At 42.5% G+C, this 24,562-nt stretch overlaps 1 protein-coding gene across 3 annotated transcripts; it reads left to right on the forward strand.

The window, feature by feature from the left end:
• Positions 1 to 1,911: 1,911 nt before the first annotated feature.
• On the forward strand, positions 1,912 to 22,447 carry LOC109641262 (double C2-like domain-containing protein alpha). 3 transcript variants are annotated; one of them, XM_069518132.1, is made up of 12 exons: positions 1,912 to 2,295; positions 2,430 to 2,578; positions 6,011 to 6,369; positions 7,244 to 7,323; positions 8,083 to 8,157; positions 8,423 to 8,532; positions 11,343 to 11,469; positions 13,511 to 13,570; positions 17,408 to 17,607; positions 20,033 to 20,114; positions 20,421 to 20,517; positions 21,126 to 22,447. In XM_069518132.1, exons 3-12 carry the CDS (start codon positions 6,015 to 6,017, stop codon positions 21,260 to 21,262), a joined length of 1,323 nt encoding a protein of 440 aa, XP_069374233.1. In that variant the 5' UTR covers positions 1,912 to 2,295; positions 2,430 to 2,578; positions 6,011 to 6,014; the 3' UTR covers positions 21,263 to 22,447. The 3 variants fall into 3 exon arrangements, with proteins under 3 accessions (XP_069374233.1, XP_069374234.1, XP_069374232.1); XM_069518133.1 differs by having other exon boundaries at positions 2,505 to 2,578; XM_069518131.1 differs by lacking the exon at positions 2,430 to 2,578.
• Positions 22,448 to 24,562: the final 2,115 nt, after the last annotated feature.

Below are 24,562 nucleotides of genomic sequence, written 5' to 3' on the forward strand. Positions count from 1 at the left end.
GCTGTTTTCACTGAAGCACCAGCACCCATCCTCGACATAATTGGTGTGGAGAGAGCATGTAACGGCTATGCATTTATAATGAGGAGATTTTCACTTCTCATAAACAGGAGGCAGGAGAGTAGAGATATGAGCAGGAGGAGGAACAAGGAATACGGACCAAAAAGGTGATACAAGGATTGAAGAGTCTTTTGACGGAGCTGGCAGAGTGGTGACTCTAAATTGCAGTTTGTGTGGTGTGTGTGTTTGTGTGTGTGTGTGTGTGTGCGTGTGTGTGTGTATATATATATGTGTGTGTTTGTGTGCATGAAGGAGTGGGAGAGCCATCCTTCTCTGGAGGCTTGTGTGCATTATATTCCTGTGTTAATGCATTCATGCATGTCTGTGCCATGGCATCAATTTAATGTAACCAGAACATACATGAGGGTGTGAGTGTGCATGTGTGTGACAGAGAGAGAGAGAGAGAGAGAGAGCTGGAGAGAGCTGGAGAGGAGGCTTGAGATAGGGGGGGGGGGGGTAAAGAAGTGAAGAACCACACAGAACAAAGACGTCAAGCAATTTTTGAAGATAACACAAAAAGCAGCAGTGAGTCTATTCAACCAGCCTGAGCCGTGTGACAGTTTTCCTCTCCATCTTTGATAGACACGGCATCAGACGTGGACTTGAAAGTAAAAGAGAGAAACAAAAAAAAAAAGACAAGAGACAAGTCATGTAACAAGAGACAGGGAGAACGCCAATTTTGTTCTTTCAATAGTCGCAAGGGGGGAAATAGCATGTTCCCCTTGTCTATCACTGACTCAGGAATCATTAGCCTAATTATATGGAGACTGAAGTTAGACTGTGTGTGTGTGTGTGTGTGTGTGTGTGTGTGTGTGTGTGTGTGTGTGTGTGTGTGTGTGTGTGTGTGTGAGAGAGAGACAGCTGCACACAGTAACACAATGTTTAGACCCAGTGTTTGAGTTTGGTATTAACAGGGATAGAAAGATGGAGAGATTTAATTGGATGCCTCATCTTTTTTCTCTTAAGAGGAGATGTTCTTTGTTCGTGTGTATCAGTGACATTACGGAGATATAATTGATCTAACCACAATCTCACATTGTGGGGACTCGGGGGATAAACCACTGAATGTCAGGGTTATAACTTCAGATTTAAGTGAATATTAGAATTACAGCGAGGCGTTTAACACGCTTGGAATACTTTAACATGAGGGATACTGCTGGCTTAGCTTCGCGTGAACTCCACTTTGCTACCTGTAGGGGGCGCACTACTTCCCATGTGTGGTGCAGGTTTGTCTGAAACGGACGTAATTCTTAGAGATTTGATCCGTGTTGGTGTTACCAATCCTGGTGAAACTCCGGACAATAAATCAATTTTTGCACTTAGGCTACAGAAGCTCCTCCTTAAAATCTGGGAGAAATGGCTTTTTATGATTCTTCGAGGTAGATTCTGGTCAAGAGGTCCAAAGCCAAACAGCAAAAACGGAAAATCTGTCAAAATTTGGTGTTATAAAAGTTAGAGCCATTTTTAGCCTTTTAGTCACAGCATTTAAATAGCACACTTTAAATAGTCTAATTAGCTGCTGCTGCTGTGTTACATATTTTGCGGCTCATTAGTCAGTGAAGCCAGATGCAAACAACCAGTTTGTTTTTCCATTCAGATTAGCCGAATCTAAATATTGGATTAGATTTTGGTATCAGACAATATGTGTTTTTGAAGAAATATATATTAGTTTTGCTCTTTTTATTGTAATTTGTTGTAAAATGCGTATCATCAGCTTGTTAAGTGTTCAGGGATTTACTGCAGAAAAATGCAACATGCTCCTCAGTGTCAAAAACATGTGTGTGTGTGTGTGTGGGTGTATGTGTGTGTGGGTGTGGGTGTGTGTGGTGGTAGGGGGAGATGCAGGAGGGAGTGAGGCGAAACAGTCACATGCACAACAGACTGTCAAGGAACAACTCCTCGCTGCCTCTCTCTCTCTTTCTCTCTCTCTCTCCCTCTGTCTCTTTTTATCTGACTTCCTCTCCACTCCCACTCTCCTCCTCCAGGACGCCGCTCTCCTCTCTCCCTTCTCTCTTCTCCCCCGATTTCATCTCAACTTGAACTATTCTTGCATTTAATTTTTAATGCCACATGTAGAGTTGGCTCACTCCCATTCTCCCCCTCTCTCTCTCCCCTCATCTCTCCCTCTCTCTCTTTACTCTCTGCTCCTCTCTTCACCACCTGTTAGTCTCCCTCTCCTCTCCGCACTGGGATCCCCCCTTTTTTTATGAGGAGTTTCACACTTGCGTTATCACTGAGGTAAGTCAACGTTTGATTCCATTTGTCTTAACGTTATGGATATGTATTGTTCTCTCTGTCGTTTTCATGGATTCACTTTTATGCTTCCTCCTTTTTCTTTAAAACACGTTTCCCTTCTCGCTTCACGCCCTCAGCCTCTGTCATTACATCCTCCCCTCACCTGTCTGTGTGTTCACGCATGTGTGTGTGTTTCTTGTTAAACGCTGCAGGAGGGAAGGAAAACGAATGCAGTGAAAACCAGACGGACACATTTGAACCTGCATCATTCTCACACAGCAAACAGGTGCAACATGTGGCAGCCTGTGTTTGAATTCTTTCCCCTTTACTTTTCCAACACACACACACACGCACACTGAAGTTTACTCATCCTTGGCAGCCTGAAAATAACTTGGCTCTAATTGACAGGGGCTCACTGTCACTGTGGTTTGCGATGTTGCTGACTATCAAGCCCTAATGAGTGGCTACGGTTTGAAGCTCTGTGCTCTACACCATCTGCCTGCCAGCCATGCAGCTTGTTATTTAAAGGTGAAGGGAGCCCGCTGCAGGGGCCCATTGTATGTAGGACACAAGAGAAGAAGAAAACCAGTTGAGGGACAGAGAAAGAGACGGAGAGACAGACACTCGCATACCTACAGGTGGAATAATGGTGCCTGTGAGAGACTGACGAAGAGATGATGAGGGAGATAAAGAGGGGGGGAGGAGGAGAAAAGGTGTGGATGAGGATACAGAGTTGGGGGGGTTAGGAAAGCGAGCCCCCATGCCTGTGATATGACTCTAATGTAAAGTGAAGGCGCTAAAAGAGGAAGACAAGGAGGCACAAAGATGTTCCTGACTGCTCGCTACTGGCAGCTTCACTCCTCCCACTGGAAACCTATGTAACCTCACAAATAAGAGAGGGGCCACGCATGATATACTGTACTGTACATGGTTGCATAACAAATGGCCGTGGGGCTGCTGCACATAGCTGCTGTGGACAAGTTGGACCTTTAGGTTTGTAGCTTATGGGAATTATGCAAAGTAGCTCGGCCACGTGCTCCAAGGCTGACGGTCATGTGTGTATCTATGTGAGCGTTAATGCATACAAACCTGCTGCAAAGTGCGAGGGGGGGAAATCTGCACCTTATTATTGTTGAGGGTGCACCGCCACACCCCTCAGCAACAAAAGAGGATGATGAAGAGAGGAGATGAGAGAGATATTCCAGCTGGCAGCATGAGAGCGATCAATCATCAGCTCCCCGTGAGCTTCTGCTTCCCGCAGGCTGCGAGCCACCAGGCCTCCCCGGTCGAACGTGTGCTGCTGCTGCTTGTGCTCGGGCAGCCAGGGGCTTACGGCCACATCTGCCAGGACTGGGAGGCGACTGACTGCGCACATTATATCAACAGACACCCGCTCGCGAGTCTGCACAGTGTGTGTATGTGTGGAGACATGAATTAATGATCTGAGGGAAGTGCATCTGTATGTACGTGTGCCTGTCGTTATATTGAAATGAATGAAGATGATCATTATTATCTACTCATCGATTTCATTTGAACTTTCAATCAGTTCAATCATAAAAATAATTACGATGACAGCGAGTTGCATTAACTTGTTTTCACCTTCCCCTTGTCTTGAAATCTCCCTTTTTGACTGAAGGGGATTTCCTCCTGTTGTTTTACTGTTCAGACTGAAATGATAGTAATGATGAGAACTGTTTCATCTCCTCTCTACATTAATCCCCCTCTTTTTTGAAGAGCTGCAGGCTATAATGTGTGTGCAAGAGTCTGAGTTTATCTCAGTGCTACTTAATTTAACACTGTTGAAGTCTGATCGCTTCATCTTTGCCGCAGAAGTCAAGTTAATTGTGGTGTTGTGGTCCTTAGATGCACCAAAATGGCTGCTGTTGGTTTTGGAAAGGCAAATTACCACTGCAGTTTCCAACGTCCATCACTTCGCACTCCAGAGCCAAATTCTGTCTAAGCCGTTTCAGTTAAAGGAGTTGACGAAGCTTGCAGATGGGCGCGCTGCACCGTGTTTCTGAAGTTTGTTTCATCTCCAGCCAAAAGAAAAGCTGGATGAGCTGCAGCGTGCATCACCAACTGTTGAGCTCGCAGCAGAGACACTGGACCCAACATGACAAATGACCCTCGCTGCCGGCTGAAGGTCAACAGCCCACTCTCCACCATTGGTCATATTGATTTATGGGTTGAAACCCTTTAGACTGAAGGATCAGATAATAATTCACTGGTTTTAATTCCTCACACAGATGAGAGCAGTTGAAAACCCAGCTATCAATATGAAAGGAAAAGATTTGCTTTGTCCGAAAGTAAATCAGTTGAAATCTGTATGTATGTGAGAACGCAAATGTCTGAGTCAGTCGCTCAGGACATTTTGCTGAACTTTTCCCTCCAGCCTCCTTGTAAGATGTCTGGAAAATGTCCGAGGGAGCCCATGTGAGAATACAGCAGGAACATTTCTGGAAAATGCACAGAGAGCAAATGGACGGGTTGATGACGGTGCAATAAAAAACAAAGACGAGAATACAAATATGCAGAGAAGCGATTTGAACTTCTCATCTAACTCTCATTAACAAATCCAACAAGTGTATTTCAAACAGTTCCTCTAGTATTGATGCAGGTTTGAGATCATCCTGTCCTCCAATGAATATAAAAGGTCATCATCAATAAATGAAAACCCTCACTTCTTTTTGTGGGCTTTACTTTCAGCTCCTTAAGCCGCAGCTCGACTAGACCACTGATCTTAACCATTTCCTAAATCCTCCTAAAACCTTTTCCAAACTTCACAGACGTTCGACTTCTACCAGACGACACAGAGGAAGTGCTAATATTCTCCTCTGAGTTTGGATTGATTAATGCAGAGATAGCAGAAGGGAGTCTCGGGGGATTTGTTCAGTACGGCGAGCGCGACGCCCCCTCAAGGCCTGCGGTCTTTAGACAACAAAAGCTGTGAGGTATTTGCAATCCACCCCCCTCTTGTTTATTTTGGGAAGAGAGCAGACACATCAGCCTGGTGGTCAACTGCACACCCTGCAACCACAACTTTATATAATCATCGGGACTCTTCTCCCCATCTGAGCACAGTGAAGAGCGATCCACCCTCTAGACTTCATCCCATAATTACCTGTCGGTCTATGGAGGACTGTCAAGCACTTCAGATAACACGTGAGCCTCACTGACTCACACACTGCAATTTCGTCGAGGATGATTAGGATTCGGGGGAGACCCCTATTGTCCATGATCTGTTATCCTCCCTGATACGCTCAGATGTATTCTATTGAAATGTTAATGTGTGCACATCCTCTTCCCTGTTTTGTCCTTGTCATCTGAGTAATGAGTTCTCCTCATGTTGAAGGAATTTTAAGCGTCGCAACGTTTTAAGATAAAAAGGAGAAGCTATTAGAAGTTTTTTTTTCTCGCCTTTATTATGAAGTGGAAAGTGTAGAGAAAGACCGGAGAGTTAGGGGAGAGACCAACATGCAGCAAATGGCTCGAGATGACCAGAAGCAGAAAAATATCCTGTTTATTTCCAGCCATCTTGCCAAGCTTACCTTGTGTCGCTTGTTTTCGCAGAAGAATAATTGGAAATAGCTGCAGCTCATATCGGTGGATCAATGTCTTCACTCTTCCTCGGCTGAATGCATTTTTAAAATTTCAATTTCTGAATGGAAATGTCACTTTCTATCTCTCCCGCCCTCTCTCTCCGTCTCTTCTCCTCCAGCCCTATGACTGTGCGAAAAGGGAAACGTTTAGGCATCTCCATCCAGGAGCACATGGCCATCGACGTCTGCCCGGGCCCCATCCGGCCCATCCGGCAAATCTCAGCTTACTTCCCTCGCCTCTCGCCCACTTCTTCCTTCTCTGAGCCACTTTCGCCAAATCAGCTGGCGGCTCCCACCTCGCTCAGCCCCGGCAGCGCAGGTCAAGGTGGAGGGGCAGTTGGCGGGGGAGGAGGCGGTGGGAGTAGCGGCCTGTTGTCCCCGTTGTTACCAGGGGGAGCGGGCGGAGGCGGCTCGCTATCAGCCATGAGCAGCATGGACACCTCCATCGAGATTGACAGCTGTGACAGTGATGATAACAGTGAGTACCTGAAAGTAATGACCTGGTTTCTCTGATGCTGCTTGAGACAAACAACAGAAATTACTTCAACACTGGTTCGAGTTTGGGAGAAAAAGCTTTGGATGCTTCAGAACAGAACTCATCATCGTTACTATTGAACATTTTGAAACAAATTAAGGGTTTCTCGTTGTTTTGCCCATAGACTGTGAATAAAGATGGATGACGCGTCTTAATTTCTTCCCACTATCCAGAAATGAAGCCAAAATATCCCAGATTCAAACGCTGCCATCTGCTGCGTTGTTTCAGAGTCTGGAGCCGAGGTAGTCAGGTCCTGCTGATACACGAGCAGTTGACCAGTCATGATGTTTCCCATTTATATAGCATCAAATAAGTAATTAAAACCAAACTCAGACAATTTAGTTGGTCCATGTCCAATCAACTAACTCGGAGGAGGCAGGGTTTATGACTTATTTTGCCGCCAGCCACCAGGTGACAATTAAGATGCTCTGGCTTCACTTTTTGGGAGCTGTCATGTCATCCATCTTTATACATCATCTATGGTTTAGCTGATGACCGATGACTTTGTTGGCTTAAATGACTGCTAATGTTAGCAGATTTTCTCAGGAGTAGCTTGTACTAAGAAGCTAAGGCTAATACTGAAGTTTCAGTCTTCTCCTCTCGCTCTCAGTAAGAAAACAAATAAGCATAATTCTCACACTGTGGAACTTTAAACTAATTAAAAAGGGTCTAATACATTGAGCATATTAAGTGTTGCTTGTTTTTCTCCCCTACCGTTCTTTATTTTATTCCAGGCAATTAAGTCGAGACAAAAGCAATTACCAATGTATGTCGTGCAAAATTCCATGTTTAACTTTTTCTGTGAACTGCCTCCCAGCCTCCCTGGGGACTTTAGAGTTTGATCTCCTGTACGAGCGAGCCACCAGCTCCTTACACTGCACAGTCCTGAGAGCAAAGGTAAATACACTGCCCTCCAAAAACTCCACCAGAGACAGTTTGTCCTGTAGCAAGTCAGAACTGAAAACAACTCATCATTGTTTTAGAATATAAGACAAGATGGACAGGAATACCCCTTGTACATTTGAAGGAGTTCTGTACAATTTAAATAGCCAGTAGATGTTAGCAGGTATTAGCGGCCACAGGTAGATGATAGGGACATGACTTCAGTTGTGCATCTTAGCGTCATCATGTGTTTTGGCCTTGTGATCAACGATGCAGGCCGGACTTGAGGGTACACTGAGGCTAAAGGTAAATCTGTCTGGCTACCGGTTGTATGGCAGCACTGTGAAACCATGTGGCTGTTGTTTTTCTGATCTGTGACACAAAGATCCCTGTAATCTATTTTTTAATTGCATGCCTGCAGCAATGCTAATAGCACAACCTTTACAGATGGTTTAATACCTGTCTGTTGGTTGAGCCACTAATTAGGTCCACATTGAAATAATAAAGAGGATCAATCCTAGTGATCTTTTTAAAGACTTTGACCCAGTGTTGTAATTGTTAGGTTACTGCATTGTTACTGCAACCACTCATGGCTGCAGTAATCATGTCAAACATTATACCTGCGAAACGTCACCATCTTACTATTGTCCTTATATGCACATTATCTTATTAGTTCTAATCTTTCATTTTTCATCTTTTAAACAGTTTGAAACAAGCTGTGAGGTCTTTGCATTCTGCTTCAGACATCTTACATCTTCTCCGTTTTTGCCTTAGGGTCTGAAACCGATGGATTTCAACGGTTTGGCAGATCCTTACGTCAAGCTGCACCTTCTCCCAGGAGCTTGCAAGGTTGGATTTTATCATCAGAACATTGTTTTGGTTATAAAATGATCTTCAGAAACACACAGCGCTGGAACTTTGAGTGCACACCCACGTTCATGCTATAATTTAAGAGTTGCCTTATGAGAATGTAAGCACAGGGCAGTAAATATGCACCAAAGCAAAATTACCTTGTAGACAGTCAGAACTTGTTCTCCTGTTGAGGCTTCTTGCTCTTTGCAGCTCTCATAAAGTTATTTAATCGTTTTCCTCTCGTCTCTGCTGTGGCGTACAGGCCAATAAACTGAAAACCAAGACCGTGCGCAACACGCTGAACCCTTCGTGGAACGAGACACTCACCTACTGTGGAATCACTGAGGAAGACATGTACCGCAAAACACTCCGGTAAATGTTTGCCACCGAGGCTTTTTCTCTATTTCTGGCCTCTCGTCTTTCTTTCCCATCACAAAGCCAACCCCTGCTTACAAAGGCTTTCTTATCATCCATCTCAATCACACGGTGGTTTTCTTCTCCTTCTCCAGACCTTTATCCTCTAACTATGTTCCCTCTCTCCTGCTATCTCTGCTGATCCATTGATCCATCTCACCTCTGTTCTTCCCTGTCCTCGCTTTAATCCTGTCCACTAGGATCTGAAAAGATCTCCCATCACTTCTTCTGAACCTTCTTTCCGTTTTCTTTCTTTCTCTGTCTGTCTCCATGCTCTCCTCTCTATCTCCAAGTTGCAGTGACAGATTGAGGGCAGACTGAGCACCGCGGGTTGTTTTTAATTTCATTGACCCCCTGCAGAGGTGACGAAAGCTGTGATTTGTCTTTGCCTGTGACTAAAACTTTGCCACTGCACACGTGGAGCAGGGATTTAAAAAGGTTTGACTGTTGATCTCTCGGGGGAAATTAGAGAAACTGGCCCGACCACTGGCCTCTTACACTTAATTCAACATGTTTAAACATCAGGAGACAGAAAGTTTGACCTATTGAGACATTTAAACATGTTGAAGTTGTCCAGTGCAAAGCTCCAATGTTAGAAATCCACTACTAAGTTCTTTTGAACAGGGTTTGAATGTGGCCACATTTTTAAATCTACATAAATCTTTAAAGCAATTTAGTGTATTTCAAGCAACCATCACAAAAAAAGATTAAAAATTGCTAAATTTGTCTTAATAACTGAAACATTATGAGATTTTTGACACAGTATTTCATAATTTTGTTTTAGAATCGAATTCCTTTAAATTAAAAACATAATAATAATTATCCATTTACTATTTAGTTATTATTTATAGTCTTTATAATTAAATTAGAGAATTGGCTAAAGTACTGATTTACTAAGATGGACAACATGACAGCTGAAAAACAAAATCCCATCTTCTCCATGTAAGCAGATGGGACATGGACCAAACTAAAAGGTAAAAAGTCATTTTTATTCACATGTCCGATATTGATATTTAAGTGACAGCGTGTGTGGATTTGAATTATCACGCTGCTCTATGGGCTTTACAGAAAATCTTTTTGATTTGTCATGGTGACAGTAAAATGTGTTTATCACATTCTCTTGCTTTTTCTTTCTCCAATGTTCTGTCTTTCCCAGTCTCCCTTTGCCTAATAAGCTACTAGACTATAGACATTACCCCTGGGGATTTCAAGCCACATCCAGTGTCCCCAGGCAACCGGCCCTTTCCACCTTTCACATTCATGCAATGCAATGTTTTGTTACTGAAGCTGAACACTGAGAAATTTCATTCTGTTGGTTATGAATTCAGTTAAAAAGTTGAATAAAACAGCAAATGACGAGGCAGCGTGTTCATATCTGTTCCTCCTCTGCCACACTGCACTTTTCATTTCCCTCTCATCGCATGTTTTTCCTCTCACATTTACATAAAAGACAGAAAAAAGCAATTACAGTGGATTCCAGTTAGCCTGTAGCATGTACCGACTCTTCAGTTCTGCCTATAGAAACATTAGCACGCAATAATGACTCCTCTCTCACACACAGATTTACATAAAGTCTGACGTCTTTATCTGTAGCTCTCACCCACGTCACTCCATCCTTTGCTCGGCAGCTTTTGATTTCAAATATGCAGCTTCCCTCCCTCCTGCGCTCGTCTCTGCGGCTCCCGCCCACTTATCTGTTTAGGGTGACACTATGGCCAGAGGGAAAGTTTCCCAGGCCTGTAACTTGCTTAACCTTGTACAACCACTTTCACACTATTTGAATTCCCACAGGAAGGAAAACAGTAATTAGTCGTAGGATGTTTGTATACTGATGTTTGATTTATACGTGGGTGATTTCTCAGGCTGTGAGAAAGGGTTTAATTCATGTCACGCTTCTGTCAACAAATACATTTGGTTTACTTAGTATAATGTTCCCACAACATTCGGAATAATTAAATGAGTCATTTTGTAAATGGACTGTATTTATATGGCACTTTTCCAGTTTTATCAATCACTCAAAGTGCTTTTACAGTACAAGACTCATTATACATTGTTATAATATAACCTTTGCCAAGGCCAACACATTTAACATTTCAGAAACCACATTTTAATTTACTAGATCCAGATTTTTATTTGGATTTGCACCAAATTTTACACACTCATAAATATCAGCCCCATAAAGATGCCACTGCCCGGCCATTGCGGCCACCAACACCACCATCTTTCATTCAGGGATTAATAAAGCCCACAATGACTTAGATAATTGATTTGTCGATGCCAAATTTTACACACTCATCGATATCTGCTCCCTGAATGTGACTGATTTTCATCAAGATCCATCATCAAATCAACAGAAATGTTGAATAACATTCTATCTCTGTTCTGTCTCACAAGGAAATTAATTAATTCTGGATCTGCCCCCTGATCCAGATACGCACCAGAATGTAATGAGTTCTTTTCTGGCTCAAACCGCATCTGTCTACAAGTTTCATGATAATCTGTCTGGTAGTTTTTTTGCGTAATCCTGTTAATTTATAAACAACTCACCAAACAAAGGGAATATAACATAACCTCAGTGATGGAGGTTATAATTACATGAGTCATAAAATGTGATTTTGTTTGACGACCTCTCTCACACACCTCAGCTCTCCACTCCACTTAATTTTCTAATTATGCCACAGCTTCTCTCGTTTCTTTTTATTCCTGTGTCCCCTCCCTCCCCATCTTTGTCTCTCGCTCCCTTCCTTATTTTGTCCTCTCGCTCGCAGGGTGTCCGTGTGCGACGAAGACAAGCTGACACATAATGAGTTCATCGGGGAGTCGCGGGTGGCCCTGCGTCGTGTGAAGCCTGACCAGACCAAACACTTCAACATCTGTCTGGAGCATCCACCTCCTGTGAGAAGAAGCGAGGGGTGGGAGGGTGGGCAGAGAGAGGAAAGAGAGGATAAAAGGAGGGACAGATGAAAATGAATGTGCATGAGGGAGATAAATGTCTGGAGGGTAGAGTAATTGTCAATATATTAAGCGTGTCTGACTCACACAGTCATCTTTTAGAGTAGAAACAAAGATACAAGGGGAAAAGGCAAGAGAGGAAATTATCTATGTGCCAACAGGGAGGTGTGTAAATGTCAATATATCGTACCAATTTACTCCAATGACGACCACACACCTGGGACTCATAATATAAAAATTGTCTGTACAGTCTCAGAGCAGAATCGTTAAAAAGGTGCTGATGCTTCTCTGCTGGAAGAAAATGTCGCCCAGTACGTCAACTCGCTCAAGATCCACAATTTATCTGAGACCAAAGACTGACACGGGGAATAAATGAAAAGATTTTCTTGCTGCATAAACATAAGTAAGAGAAGAATACAGCAGATGTCTGAAAAAAATATTTTACCTTTTACTTTTAATCAAAGTTGTGTGTGGCTGATACGCTGGTGACCTGTGTGTCAGCTGGGATTGGCTCCAGCCCACCCTGCAGCCCTCATAGGATAGGTGGTAGAGATAATATATGAATGAAGGATGATAGTAGCACTAAAGATAAATTATGTGTAATCACCCATAAGTGACTTCTAAACAACCTCCACAAGATTTTAGAGTTGTGGCTGCAGGGATCAGTCTCATTTAGGGAGAATCAGGATTTCTCACAACTTATGAAACCACATTTAAACTCACTTGATCTGGAATTTTAGTAGGATCTGCACCAAATTGCTCACACTCATTAATATCGGTCCCCTAAGCATCATCAAGATCCATGAATTATTATTTGAAAAGTAAATGGAGATGTTAAAAAACACCATGTCTGTAAGTCTTCACACGCATCTCCCGATGCTCTTGAGCACATCATCAGTGATGTGAAAGAAATTCCTGGATCTGCACCAAAATGTAATGGGATCTTTCCAGGTGGGTCATGGCCCATCACTCCACCAAATTTCATGGAAATTGATTGAGAAGATTTTGCATAATCCTGCAATCAAACAAACAGAGGAAAACACTAGAATGTCCCTCAGTAGAGGGCACAGCTCTTCTAAGGCCCAACAATCCCTTAAATTCAATCAAGCTGCACCCGAGTGCACACACTTAATAAATATCAATCCCTTGAACATGCAAGATTATTTTTATTAAGATCCATAAATTATTCTTTGAAGATTTAAGGAAAATGTCAAAAAAATCTGTATCCACACAAGAACTTAATGGATTCCTCTCGGAACTATACCACATCCTTTCGCTAAGTTTTGTGGTGATCTGTTTGGTAGTTTTTGCGTAATCCTGCTGACTAACAGACAAACAAACAACAGCAGATGAAAACTCACAAAGGACAGGCGTGTCTGCATACTTTTGGCCAAATTTTGTATCACGCATTAAGCCAGTATTAGCCGGTCCCCCGCTGACATAACTGAGATGATTACAGCCTCCAGAATTACAAATGTAAGGTAAACAGAGGACAGAGTATTATGTCTATTCTCATAACCAACAAAAAGCTCTTTGTGCAGGCTTAATGTCAACCGGGTCACACATGGGAGAAGGGTACAGAGATACAAAAGGTGAGGAGCCAGAGCGAAGGGAGGGGGGTGGGGCTGGAGCATCAATAGAGAGACACCAAGTGAGAAAGATGAGAAACAAATGGATTAAAAAATAAAAGTGGAGGAGAGCGGGGGGGGGGGGGCTGTGTGTGAGAAGAGGCAGGAGGTGCCGGGGTTTTGTTCTTTACGAGTCGGAAAGGGCTGTTGGTATTAAATTGGCCCTCTGAGGCCAGTGGCCACTCTGCGATCAAACGCTAAAGCCACTCTGTCACCCTGCGAACCAGACGATGTGTCAGATCGGTAATTTTCAAAGTGGCTCCGTTCCCCTTCATCGTTTCCTGCTCTAAACTCAAACGTACAGCGTTTCTGTCAGTCATATCCTTTATTATTGATCTCCATGTCTTCTTTTTCAGCTGCCGTCACCGACCGCGATGAGCTCAGCCCTGAGAGGAATCTCCTGTTACCTGAGAGAGGTGAACACACGACTCCTTCACCCAGTTATTTAGACAGATTATAGCAAACACTCCTAATGTGGAACTAAATGACTTCATGGCTCCAGGGCACAGATAAAAAGATCTGTTGTAAAAGAGAGAGAATACAAACATTAGGTTAATAGTAATTTTCATTCTACGTCCACATTTTTCATTTTACTATCATCTGCACCACAGGTTTCAACAACTGTGCGGCCACTGCGACCTAGTGCACTGCCATTTTAGATTCAGAGACAATTTAGATCATTGATTTGTCATTTTCATCATTTGACAAATGATTTGCTGTTTTGCTGTATTTAAGGATGACTGAAAGATAACTTGAATGGCACTCAGTAGAGCTCATACCTCCGATTTTCCCCTTTAATTCAACCAAGCGGCACCAAATTTCACACAGTGAAGATATCAGTCCCTTAAACGTGACTTTATTTTTCTTCAAAATGCAGGAATTCTCAAAGAAATCAATAAGAATGTTGAAAAACGCAACGTTAAAGAAAGTTATTGAAAGTTATTGATTGAGAGTTCTTCCCTGACACTCCAGCAGCCTCCATCAAGTTTCATAATCCGTCCAGTAGATTTTAAATAACTCTGGTAAATACCAAACAAATGCAGACAAAAACATAACCTGGCTGAGATACAAATAATCAGAAGTTAGAGAATACTCCACATCACCGCTAACCCTGTTGCAAACTATTTATCTGCATCTTTTATTCTCCATTCCTTCCGTGAGACGTGAAAATCAATTATTCGACTCACTTGAGTCATGTAATCCAAGCCAGCATTAATTTGTTGTTGTCAGGTAATTAAGTGCAACACGTCTCAAATCAACCTGTAGTTAAACTGGATAATTAAGTTTGATTTTATATCACAGGGAAATGAATGAACACTAATGATTGCCTGATGCACCTGTCGAGACGGAGCAAAATGAAGCTCTTATTTATAACTTTGGCTGTGAATCTGGAAAAAAACATCCAATCTAGAGAAGAATAGTTCGACATCTTAAAAGAAAAGTAAAAACATTCCAGTGCAGTAAGAATATTTTATAAGTAGATCACGTGGTTTGTATTGGAATAATTCTTGTACTTCTAAGTAATTAGTATTTGCAGCTAGTTAATTAATGTAGTTGGTTCAATGTTTGCTTTTTTTAAATACAGTGTGAGGTCAAAGTATTACTTCGCAGTACTAGAGTAAAATTTAACCAGTTACTTCCACTTCTGAGTAGAAGTAGCGTCAATAAGTTCAGCAGTAAAAAGCTGCAGTTTGTGAACATTAGCAAGAGAATGTCTGACATTTTGTTTTGAAGGGCGATTATTACAATTAATTCAATTTATAAAAATTATAAGATATAATTCCTACTAAAATAATAAGAAGAACTTCAATACCGAGTCGTCTGGACCCTGATTCTGCTGCACACTAAATCTTAATCTCATTTTCCTCGGTCCAACTAACACAGGAAACAAAAGTCTTATTCACGCTGCAGACAGTCGTACTTTGGCTCTTAACGTAAAGTAAGTACGCAACATCCGGTTGGTGACGCTTCCCACTCAGCACGAGAGTCTCTGCTCACATGTCAACTTGCCAATCGTTGGTTCTTCCACAACACACACAAGTCCTAAATATCCAACATGTCTGGTATTTGCAATTCAAAATGGGGGACGCTCTGATTCAGTCGGAGACGTGATGCCAGTAAACCCCTGAAACTACAGGATCCTTTGGCCTCAAATCAAGACTGTTTCCTGCATCTGTTGATCATCCTGGCTTTTGTCTCGCTTTGCAAACCCACCTACGAATCCCTCTTGTTCCCATTCATCCGACACTGTGTGAGTAGCTGCGTGTGGCTGGCTCCACATTGATGCCTGTTTATCCCCCCCCCCCACAAAGAGTCGCTCTCTATCGATCTGTGAAGGTCAGAGCTGTTTTATGACCAGATACCTGGTACAAAGTGTCTCCACTAATTGCGAGTAGTTTAAGTCTCCTTGTCATTGACAGATGGTGAACTGTCTGTTGGCAGTAATGATGATTCCCAAAGAAAATCTGAGAAAAGGAGAAAGAGAAGGAGAGAAATGAGAAAAGGAAGAGAGGCAGGCTGTTGAGACAATTAGAAACAGGGACGGAGGAGCGTGAGTGTGAAGCGTGTGGCATATTGATTGCCTGGGCTGCATCCACCTTTTGCCTGAAGATAAGACTTAATGAGAGATGGAGAGATCTAAAGGAGAGCAGAGGCATTTAGTGAAAAATAAAAGTACAGGAGTGATGGAGCTCCTTTTTATATTGAAGTGACATTATAGGCAAGAAAACTGAGCCTTTTCCATTTTCTGTCGTGATACAAGACGGAATACTCAGTTGAAAAATCGAGCACCTGCAGTGATGAAAATCCTAAAATAGCAAACGTGCGTTTTTCCCTATAAATAACATACATGCATTGGTGCTCTGGGCCATGAGGGTGAGTCATGGTGCTGTGAGAACATCGTCTTCCCTTTCCTCACCCTCTGCTGCCGGTTCCTCACTTTCTTTCATCTGTCACTTTGAATCTGCTCCGTTGTTCCGCTTGTTGTCAAAGGCTGTGCGAACAGTTTGATGTTGTCCAAAGAAAACACTCAGGAGGCCAGGAGCCGTGAAGTGCAATAATATGCCGGTGCTTTACTTTTCGGCCAAGACCGGCCTTTGCCATGATCGGAGCGTTACTCGCTCCCGTTGTGTTCTCAGTGACAGCGAGTGTCGGGACTGAGCTCAGATGTTAGATGTAAAAGTGGAGTGTGCTCATGAGAGAGAAGAGTGAGGAGCCACATTACTACAGTGGCCCTGAGAGCTCGACGCACTACAATTTCATAAAACACGTGCAAATACGCACGTCACATGCAAATGGGGGAAAAGTCTTCACGATCAAATACTCACAACAAAAAAAGCACTTGCGAGAAAAGCACTTTATAAATACAGTCCATTTGTGTCAGTAGAGAATAACGTTAAAAACAAAGAGTATTTTGGGCTGCGGCAGGATTTGTTGAATGTTGGGTTCAGTATCTGTTCAGGTCCCAAGGACATGGTGGGATTCATGTTCCAGGCCTGTACAGAAGTCAAATACTGTTAGAACGTTTTAGCATTCAGTCACTGTGACAGAAGTAGCCGTTCAGCAAAGGTTCAGCTTGTTTTATTATTTGTTCTGCTTCTGGAGGGAAATCTGCACTGTATATCCAGGGTTTGTTTTCACTGCAGCTTTAAACCCACTTCAATTGATTATTATTTTTTTTGTTGGCCTCTGTAGAAAGAAAATTGATATTGCGAGCGTGTTAGCGCGGCTTATTTGCACATTGAACAGACACGGAGCAACATTAGCATTCATTTGAAGTCGTGTTTGAGTCCACAAGTCCAATATTCACCTTCCTTTTAGCTTTGTTTATCTCCCCAGTGGGAAAATGTCTGGTTCTTTGGCTGGTAAACACTTCACATATGTTCCCCAGCAGTGTCATGTAGTGCTGGGAAGGTACTTTGGGTTTGTCATAGCCGTTGGGTATGATGCTGAAGAAAACCATAACAGTCAATTTACAGCCATTAAACTAAAACATTGAGTTTGAGAGTGACAGTATAGTCGCATGATGATTCTCTGAGGGCTCATAGCTATGAGCGACCCTTTTTACATTATGCATAGTCATTAAAGCCACAAGTCATTTAAAAATATTGATTACTGCAGTATATTGTTGCCTGACTCATCAGCAGGTCATGACACAAGCCTTAGAAACATCATTTTCAGTATATGAAGCCTTTTAAATCTGACCCCAAAGTCACAAATTTTTTGTTTTACTTCATATCCACTCCCTTCTTCAGTGGGAGACGGAGCAGCAGAGAAGTCTAGAGGAAAGAGGCCGCTTGCTGCTCTGCCTGCAGTTCCTCCCCCCGGCAGACGACGGCGATGTGAAGGGTGAGGCCAAGGAGAGGGCTCGTGGCGGTCTGTGCGTGGGCGTCAAGCGCTGCGCCCACCTGGCAGCCATGGATGTCAACGGCTACTCAGACCCCTACGTTAAAACGTAAGAAAGGACGTCGCAGCACTGATTAAAAACCAGGAGATTCATATGCATTGTTGTATTTGATTAAGTGAAATGGAAGAATGAGAAACCAATATTTAAGCAGCCATCCCAGCACATAATTGGCCACATTTGAAATGATGAATACACAACATGCACAGCTTGGACTGATAGGCTGTCAATTTACAATCCTCATTCCAGAGCAATATCCACATGACCTATCCAGCAGCAGCCTCCCTCTCCCCAACTTAACACCCATGTGTGTTCTCAACTGGCCGTTGGCTCGTATTGACCCCATGAATCACCTTATTGTCACTGTTCATGAATGATATATGACTGGAGTTAACCCTTCATGAGGGAACGGTGACAGGCGGGAGCGTCGTCCACACAAGTGGAGGCTGTCGTGAAATATGTCACTCATTCATCAAGATATTTATGGCCGCACTGTATCATGGGGCATTGGCAAGAATTAGAAAAACAGGGTCTTGTGCTATTGTTATTGTCATATTGGTCGTCTGTAGTTCCATTACTCACTAATGACAGAAAAGCAATAGTGTGTGTGTGTGTGTGTGTGTGTGTGTGTGTGTGTGTGTGTGTGTGTGTGTGTGTGGTTAGGTTGGGGTTACGAGGGGCTTGGCAGATGGGGACTGTGAGTCACTTAAAATTGCTTCATTTCAGCCATAATTGACTGATTAAAATCTTAACATAAAATGAATAAGTAAATAAAATAATTACATCAGGGAAAGTTTTTTAAAAAAGCTGCCTCGCCCCGGTTGTTAAATACAGAAATCAAACGATGGTTTAAGGTTTGATATTTGATATAATGCTCAGGTTGGGATGTAGGACTTAGGATTTAGTTACCAAGACCTTTTCTAGCACTGACCTTGTCAGGTCCACTAGACCTCATGGGGACCAAAGCCCGATCCGAATGAGGCAAACGTAATTTCTGAGGTCCTGGTTACGGTTAGAGGTAAGCTGTGAATTGTAGTTATTTGGGCATCAATTGGTCACATGGTTAAGGTTGGGGGTAAGGTCTTGGTTTGGTTATCCATAATGAATGGAAGTCAATGCAGTGTCCTTACGAGGAAAGCTACACAAATGAGCTTTAAACCCCCTCTTCTTCCTCAGCCTCTTCTCCTGCCCGCTGATTCTGGCTTTGAGGTTGTTTCTAGAATGAGGAAGACACTATCTCCCATCACACACACACATTAACACGAGAAGACAGGCACATTTGCTGTCACTCTCCCTCCTTCCTTACATACACTGAACCTACGCATACATCCCCCACACGTCCACAGTAATACATCATGCACCTTGTTTCATTTCGGATGCGTGCTCGCATCTTTGCCCTTTGGCGGGAGCTTTCGCTCGGTTGCTTTGTTGTGTCTGAGAGCGTGTGGGAACATACGCTCTTCAAGCTGTGGGTGGTGGGTGGAGAGCAAATGTGAATAGAGATTTTTGACACACTGGCTTAAAAATATCTTGAGAATTCAATGACGGCTCGCGAAAGGGGTGCTGAGCTTTTTCAATCTAAGATATTACCGATCAGTCCTCACACGCAGGCATCTTTCACAGATAATACATAGAAACATTCAGGGGAAGATTAGGACAGTTTGGGGAATAAGATGTTTGCGTTCCTGCTGAGACTTAGATGAGGATATTGACACTAACTCTCAGTTTAATATGAAGCTACATCCAGGAGCTGGTTGATGCAGCTGGCAAAAAGGGTGAAAATGTAGAGAGCCTGGCTTTGAAAACAGAATCAGACTTTAAATATCAGAGAAATAAGTCCATTAAACCTCAATAAGATTTTATTCCCTTTTTGGAGTAACAGTTTTAATACAGGTGGTAAATTATAGAATATGTTTTTTGTTTTATTTAAGAAAAACAAACTAGTTTTCCCCCACTGTTTGTCATAGAGATATGACATTAATATGAAATATCTCAGCTAACTTTCATGTTAGAAGAAGCTAATAGTTATTCTCTTTCTTGCAGGGAATTTAAATGTTTGAAAAATGTGTTCCTTTGGACAGAGCAAAGCTCTAGCTGGTTTGCAGACAAACGGCAAACTGTTTAGATTATTTATATTCCTATCACACCTGATCCCTTTTCTTAGTCTTTTGTTATCATGCAAATATTAGACAGAGGTCTCAACACTTTTTCCACATTCGAACTTCAAGTCATGAACACACCAAAGTTGAACATCGACTTCACAACTCAGGAAAGGGACGTTCTGAGGAGCATGTGAATGCACAGTAACACCTGACTGAGCATATTGACTCTGTATGTATCTGGCTTTCTATAGTCATGGCTGGTATCTTCCTCCTCCTCTTCCCTTTGTGCTTTGCTTCTCCTTTCAGCTGAGCCCTGACTTCTGAATGATAATGACGGGTCTCTTATACGATGGTAACACATTCCTCTGTCTCAGGTATCTCAAGCCCGACGTTCACAAGAAATCCAAGCACAAAACGGCCGTCATAAAAAAGACTCTCAACCCAGAGTTTAATGAGGTAGCTTTCTATGTTTGTGCATGTGTATGACTGTGGGAGCAAGAAGCACAATTGTTATAGTTGAATGTAAAGAGACAGCTCATTTACACTTAAAGTATAGAGTCCTCAGAGACACTGCGCTGCATACAAAGTTTCTGTAACAGCTAGTTCAAGAGGACAGCCAATTACAGTTTGCAATATTATTATCCGCTGCCTCATTAGTGAGTGTTTTAGAGGTTTGGAGAAGAAGAGCAATGTGTAGGTGTGTTCTCCTGACCTCGGTTTTGACCCTCTGACGTCCCCTTTCCCCTCTTTGCCTTCACCCAGGAGTTCTTCTATGAAATCTCCTTCTCAGAGTTGGCTACCAAGACGCTGGAGGTCACGGTGTGGGACTACGATCTGGGAAAGTCCAACGACTTCATCGGTGAGTTGACACCAAGCACGACAGCAGTGGATCACTTCCTGCTGCTGATTTTTTAAACACTGATCAGCTGGCTGGCTCCTAACATCGCAGATGTTGAGGATATTTTAAGATGTCCGCTATTACTAACTATCATCTGAGTGCAGCCCTTTGGGTAATTTGCAGGGATTAGTCGCCAAAAGAGTGTTTGGCTGAAAATGAGCTTCGTGCTAAACTCGGTCTATGAGTGGGAGTGAGTTATTTCTAGGATTTTCGTCAACCACAGAGAATCTGTGGTCAACTTAAATCAAATTTACTCTTCAAGCAATTGATTAAGGGGGAAAACACTGAGTGTGCTCAACCTGTTAGCCTTATTTAAAACAAATTACTGTAATAACAAAAAAATGGCCAAAGATCCACACCAAAAGGTGTTAGCATAATCGTACTAACAGACAATCAAATAAACAAAAACACAAATTAATTGACAAACTTGGACAAAAGCCTAACCTCCTTGGCAGAGATAAACATATTCATAAACATTTTCCATCCTTTCTTACTACTCTTTTATTTTATTTTTTTAATGAAACACATGTATTGTGTGTTTAAGTTGACTGGTTTTATTTTCTTGTCAGGGGGTGTGTCCTTAGGGTGTCACTCGCAGGGAGAGACTCTGCAACACTGGATAGACTGTCTGAAAAACAAAGGCAAGAAGGTGGAGCGCTGGCACACGCTGACCAACGAGCTGCCTGGATCCGCACTGCAGGAATGAACTGAGCCTCCCGCACCGCCCTGACACCGGAGAGACGACTTGAAGACGAGACAGACGTTTCATCGCATGCTCTGAGGACTTTCTGCATGACTGTGACGGATTCATATCCTACTTTCTTTGTGTCATAAAATGAGTTCATAATTCACAACAACATCATCCCAAAGGGGTCTCATTCAGAGATCAATACTCAAATCATGGATCTAAATAGACCTGATTCAAATCTGGGAAACCATCCCTGCCACAAAGCTCAGAGAGTGAGAATTTTCATAATCATATTCATAGGGATCCATGTCCCTTCTGTGCATTTTGTGTTCATCTAAATGCTCCTGCACATTGCGCCAAGCTGGTCAGATTTCAATCACAGAGAAAATTGAAATCATGAAAGCAAAACGAGACAGAAAGTTGAATCATTCCGCGGTTCGACTCTGGTGTCCTCCCTTGTGTCAGGTTCGCTTACTCTTCTAAAACTTGGCCTGTTATTCTCATCAACTGCTGACGTTTAAACGGCTCCATCGTGGCCCATCTTGTATCACGGCACACATACCTCTCCCTTGCAATAATGTTTTGCCTAATGCTTCCGAAGATTTCCAAGTGGTCTTAATACTGTTTTGTATCTATGGATCTGATTGGCGTTGGATTGCCTGCACACAGCACAATCTAATGAAATAATTGGTTCTTCCATGTTGATGGTTTGTGTCGAGTATGTTTGCATGTTTGGTGTCAACGGAACAAACTAAAAGACAAATATGTGCCGGACTCTGCTGCAGGACGAAGTGTTCATCATCGTGTTGATTCCAATCCTGCTGAGGTGTGTGGCTCTGATTAACTAAAGACAATGTTGGTTCCACTCACAGTTGTTTGATGTGTTTCTTATTGATGACAAGCTGATGTTAACCTATTTTTGCTCCATGGTCTTTTATTGATGAGGAAGAGGACGGTGGTGTAAGAGCAGACTGTTGTGCGTGCTCGTTGTACTCTGACTGTCTGATAACTCTCCATCGCTGCTGCTGTACTCTGGTTTACAGGTTTTATTTGTACACACTCTCGTGGTTAATGAGGCATGCTGAAGATACCAGTGGTGTTCATATGTAAATATATAATGTGACGTCTGGATGTTTGTCCTGTGGAACATAAAGTGTGTGCATGGTTCCTTTTCTTTTTCATAAAAACATTCTTATTGATTTATTTCGTGAATCCCTGAGTTTCTGTTCTATTTCTTCATGGTTTCTCAGTGTCTTCTTTGAATCTTTAATGTTTATGCAAAGCTCAGAAGTGGCCCAGTAAAGACAACACTGCCACCTAGTCTCCAGGATCTGTAACTGACGCTTCTCTGACTAATGTGAGCAGAATGGATACAGAGGGTTATCCCCCAAAAAACACGAGGGGTGTAATTTGATGTGATTTGATCACATAGTTTTGAAATTTGATTCATTAATTTAGGACATTTTTGTGTTTTACATTTAAAATAATCTTTCTGAAATAATGATTGAGTTTTCCTATATCAAACGTAAGCAGTGGTATTAAAAACTGGATAATTGTGGAGGTTCGATGCAAAACTGCAAATGATCATATTTAAATTGTTATTAAATTTCAAATCAAATCATAAATCAATTTGCCCACAACAGATTATTTAAAATGACACCAAAGATAAAAAGGGTTTGGTTTGAGTTTTAATGAGTTTTACAAAGAGCACAGGCACATAGGGACCACGATTATTACAAAGTACTAATTGATTACCTTGTATAAACCAGGACGGTTGGTTAATAAGCCCCTCCCAAGAGTTAGGGTTAGGGTTAGGATGACTTTTGGGTTTGGTTGCAATGAAAACCCATTGGAGCTCAAGATATTCTTGAATAACTTTTTTTCTGAAAGTCATAGAGACTTGGGCATTTCATGATTAATAAAGAGGAGCCTGCCACACACCCACACCAAATTTCAGCACATTTCGAGCAAGCAGCGCTGAGTTATTCACCCTATAGTGAATATGATTAGGGTTGAAATTAGGGTTAGGGTTGCAATTAGGGTTAGGGTTAAGGTTGTGATTAGGGTTAGGGTTGTGGTTAGGGTTGTAATTAGGGTTAGGGTTGTGATTAGGGTTAGGGGTTAGGGTTAGGGTTAGGGTTGTTATTAGGGTTAGGGTTAGGGTTAGGGTTGTGATTAGGGTTAGGGTTGTTATTAGGGTTAGGGTTAGGGTTAGGGTTAGGGTTGTGGTTAGGGTTAGGGTTAGGGTTGTTATTAGGGTTAGGGTTAGGGTTAGGGTTGTGATTAGGGTTAGGGTTAGGGTTAGGGTTAGGGTTAGGGTTAGGATTAGGGTTAGGGTTGTGGTTAGGGTTAGGGTTAGGGTTGTTATTAGGGTTAGGGTTAGGGTTAGGGTTGTGATTAGGGTTAGGGTTAGGGTTAGGGTTAGGGTTATTATTAGGGTTAGGGTTAGGGTTAGGGTTGTGATTAGGGTTAGGGTTAGGGTTAGGGTTGTGATTAGGTTAGGGTTAGGGTTAGGGTTAGGGTTAGGGTTATTATTAGGGTTAGGGTTGTGATTAGGGTTAGGGTTAGGGTTAGGGTTAGGGTTGTGGTTAGGGTTAGGGTTGCAAGGGTTAGGGTTAGGGTTAGGGTTAGGGGTTAGGGTTAGGGTTGTGGTTAGGGTTAGGGTTAGGGTTGTGATTAGGGTTAGGATTAGGGTTAGGGTTGTGGTTAGGGTTAGGGTTAGGGTTGTTATTAGGGTTAGGGTTAGGATTAGGGTTAGGGTTGTGGTTAGGGTTAGGGTTGTGGTTAGGGTTAGGGTTAGGGTTAGGGTTGTTATTAGGGTTAGGGTTAGGGTTGTTATTAGGGTTAGGGTTGTAATTAGGGTTAGGGTTAGGGTTAGGGTTGTTATTAGGGTTAGGGTTGTGGTTAGGGTTAGGTTTGCAATTAGGGTTAGGGTTAGGGGTTAGGGTTGTGATTAGGGTTAGGGTTAGGGTTAGGGTTAGGGTTAGGGTTAGGGTTGTTATTAGGGTTAGGGTTTGGGTTGTGGGTTAGGGTTAGGGTTAGGGTTGTGATTAGGGTTAGGGTTGTGATTAGGGTTAGGGTTAGGGTTGTAATTAGGGTTAGGGTTTGGGTTGTGGTTAGGGTTAGGTTTGTGGTTAGGGTTGTAATTAGGGTTAGGGTTGTGGTTAGCATTAGGGTTAGGGTTGTGATTAGGGTTAGGGTTAGGGGTTGCAATTAGGGTTAGGGTTAGGGTTGTGATTAGGGTTAGGGTTGTGGTTAGGGTTGTGATTAGCGTTAGGGTTAGGGTTGTGATTAGCGTTAGGGTTAGGGTTGTGATTA

This window comes from Paralichthys olivaceus, chromosome 21 (genome assembly GCF_024713975.1).
Source record: "Paralichthys olivaceus isolate ysfri-2021 chromosome 21, ASM2471397v2, whole genome shotgun sequence".
NCBI classification, from domain to species: domain Eukaryota; kingdom Metazoa; phylum Chordata; class Actinopteri; order Pleuronectiformes; family Paralichthyidae; genus Paralichthys; species Paralichthys olivaceus.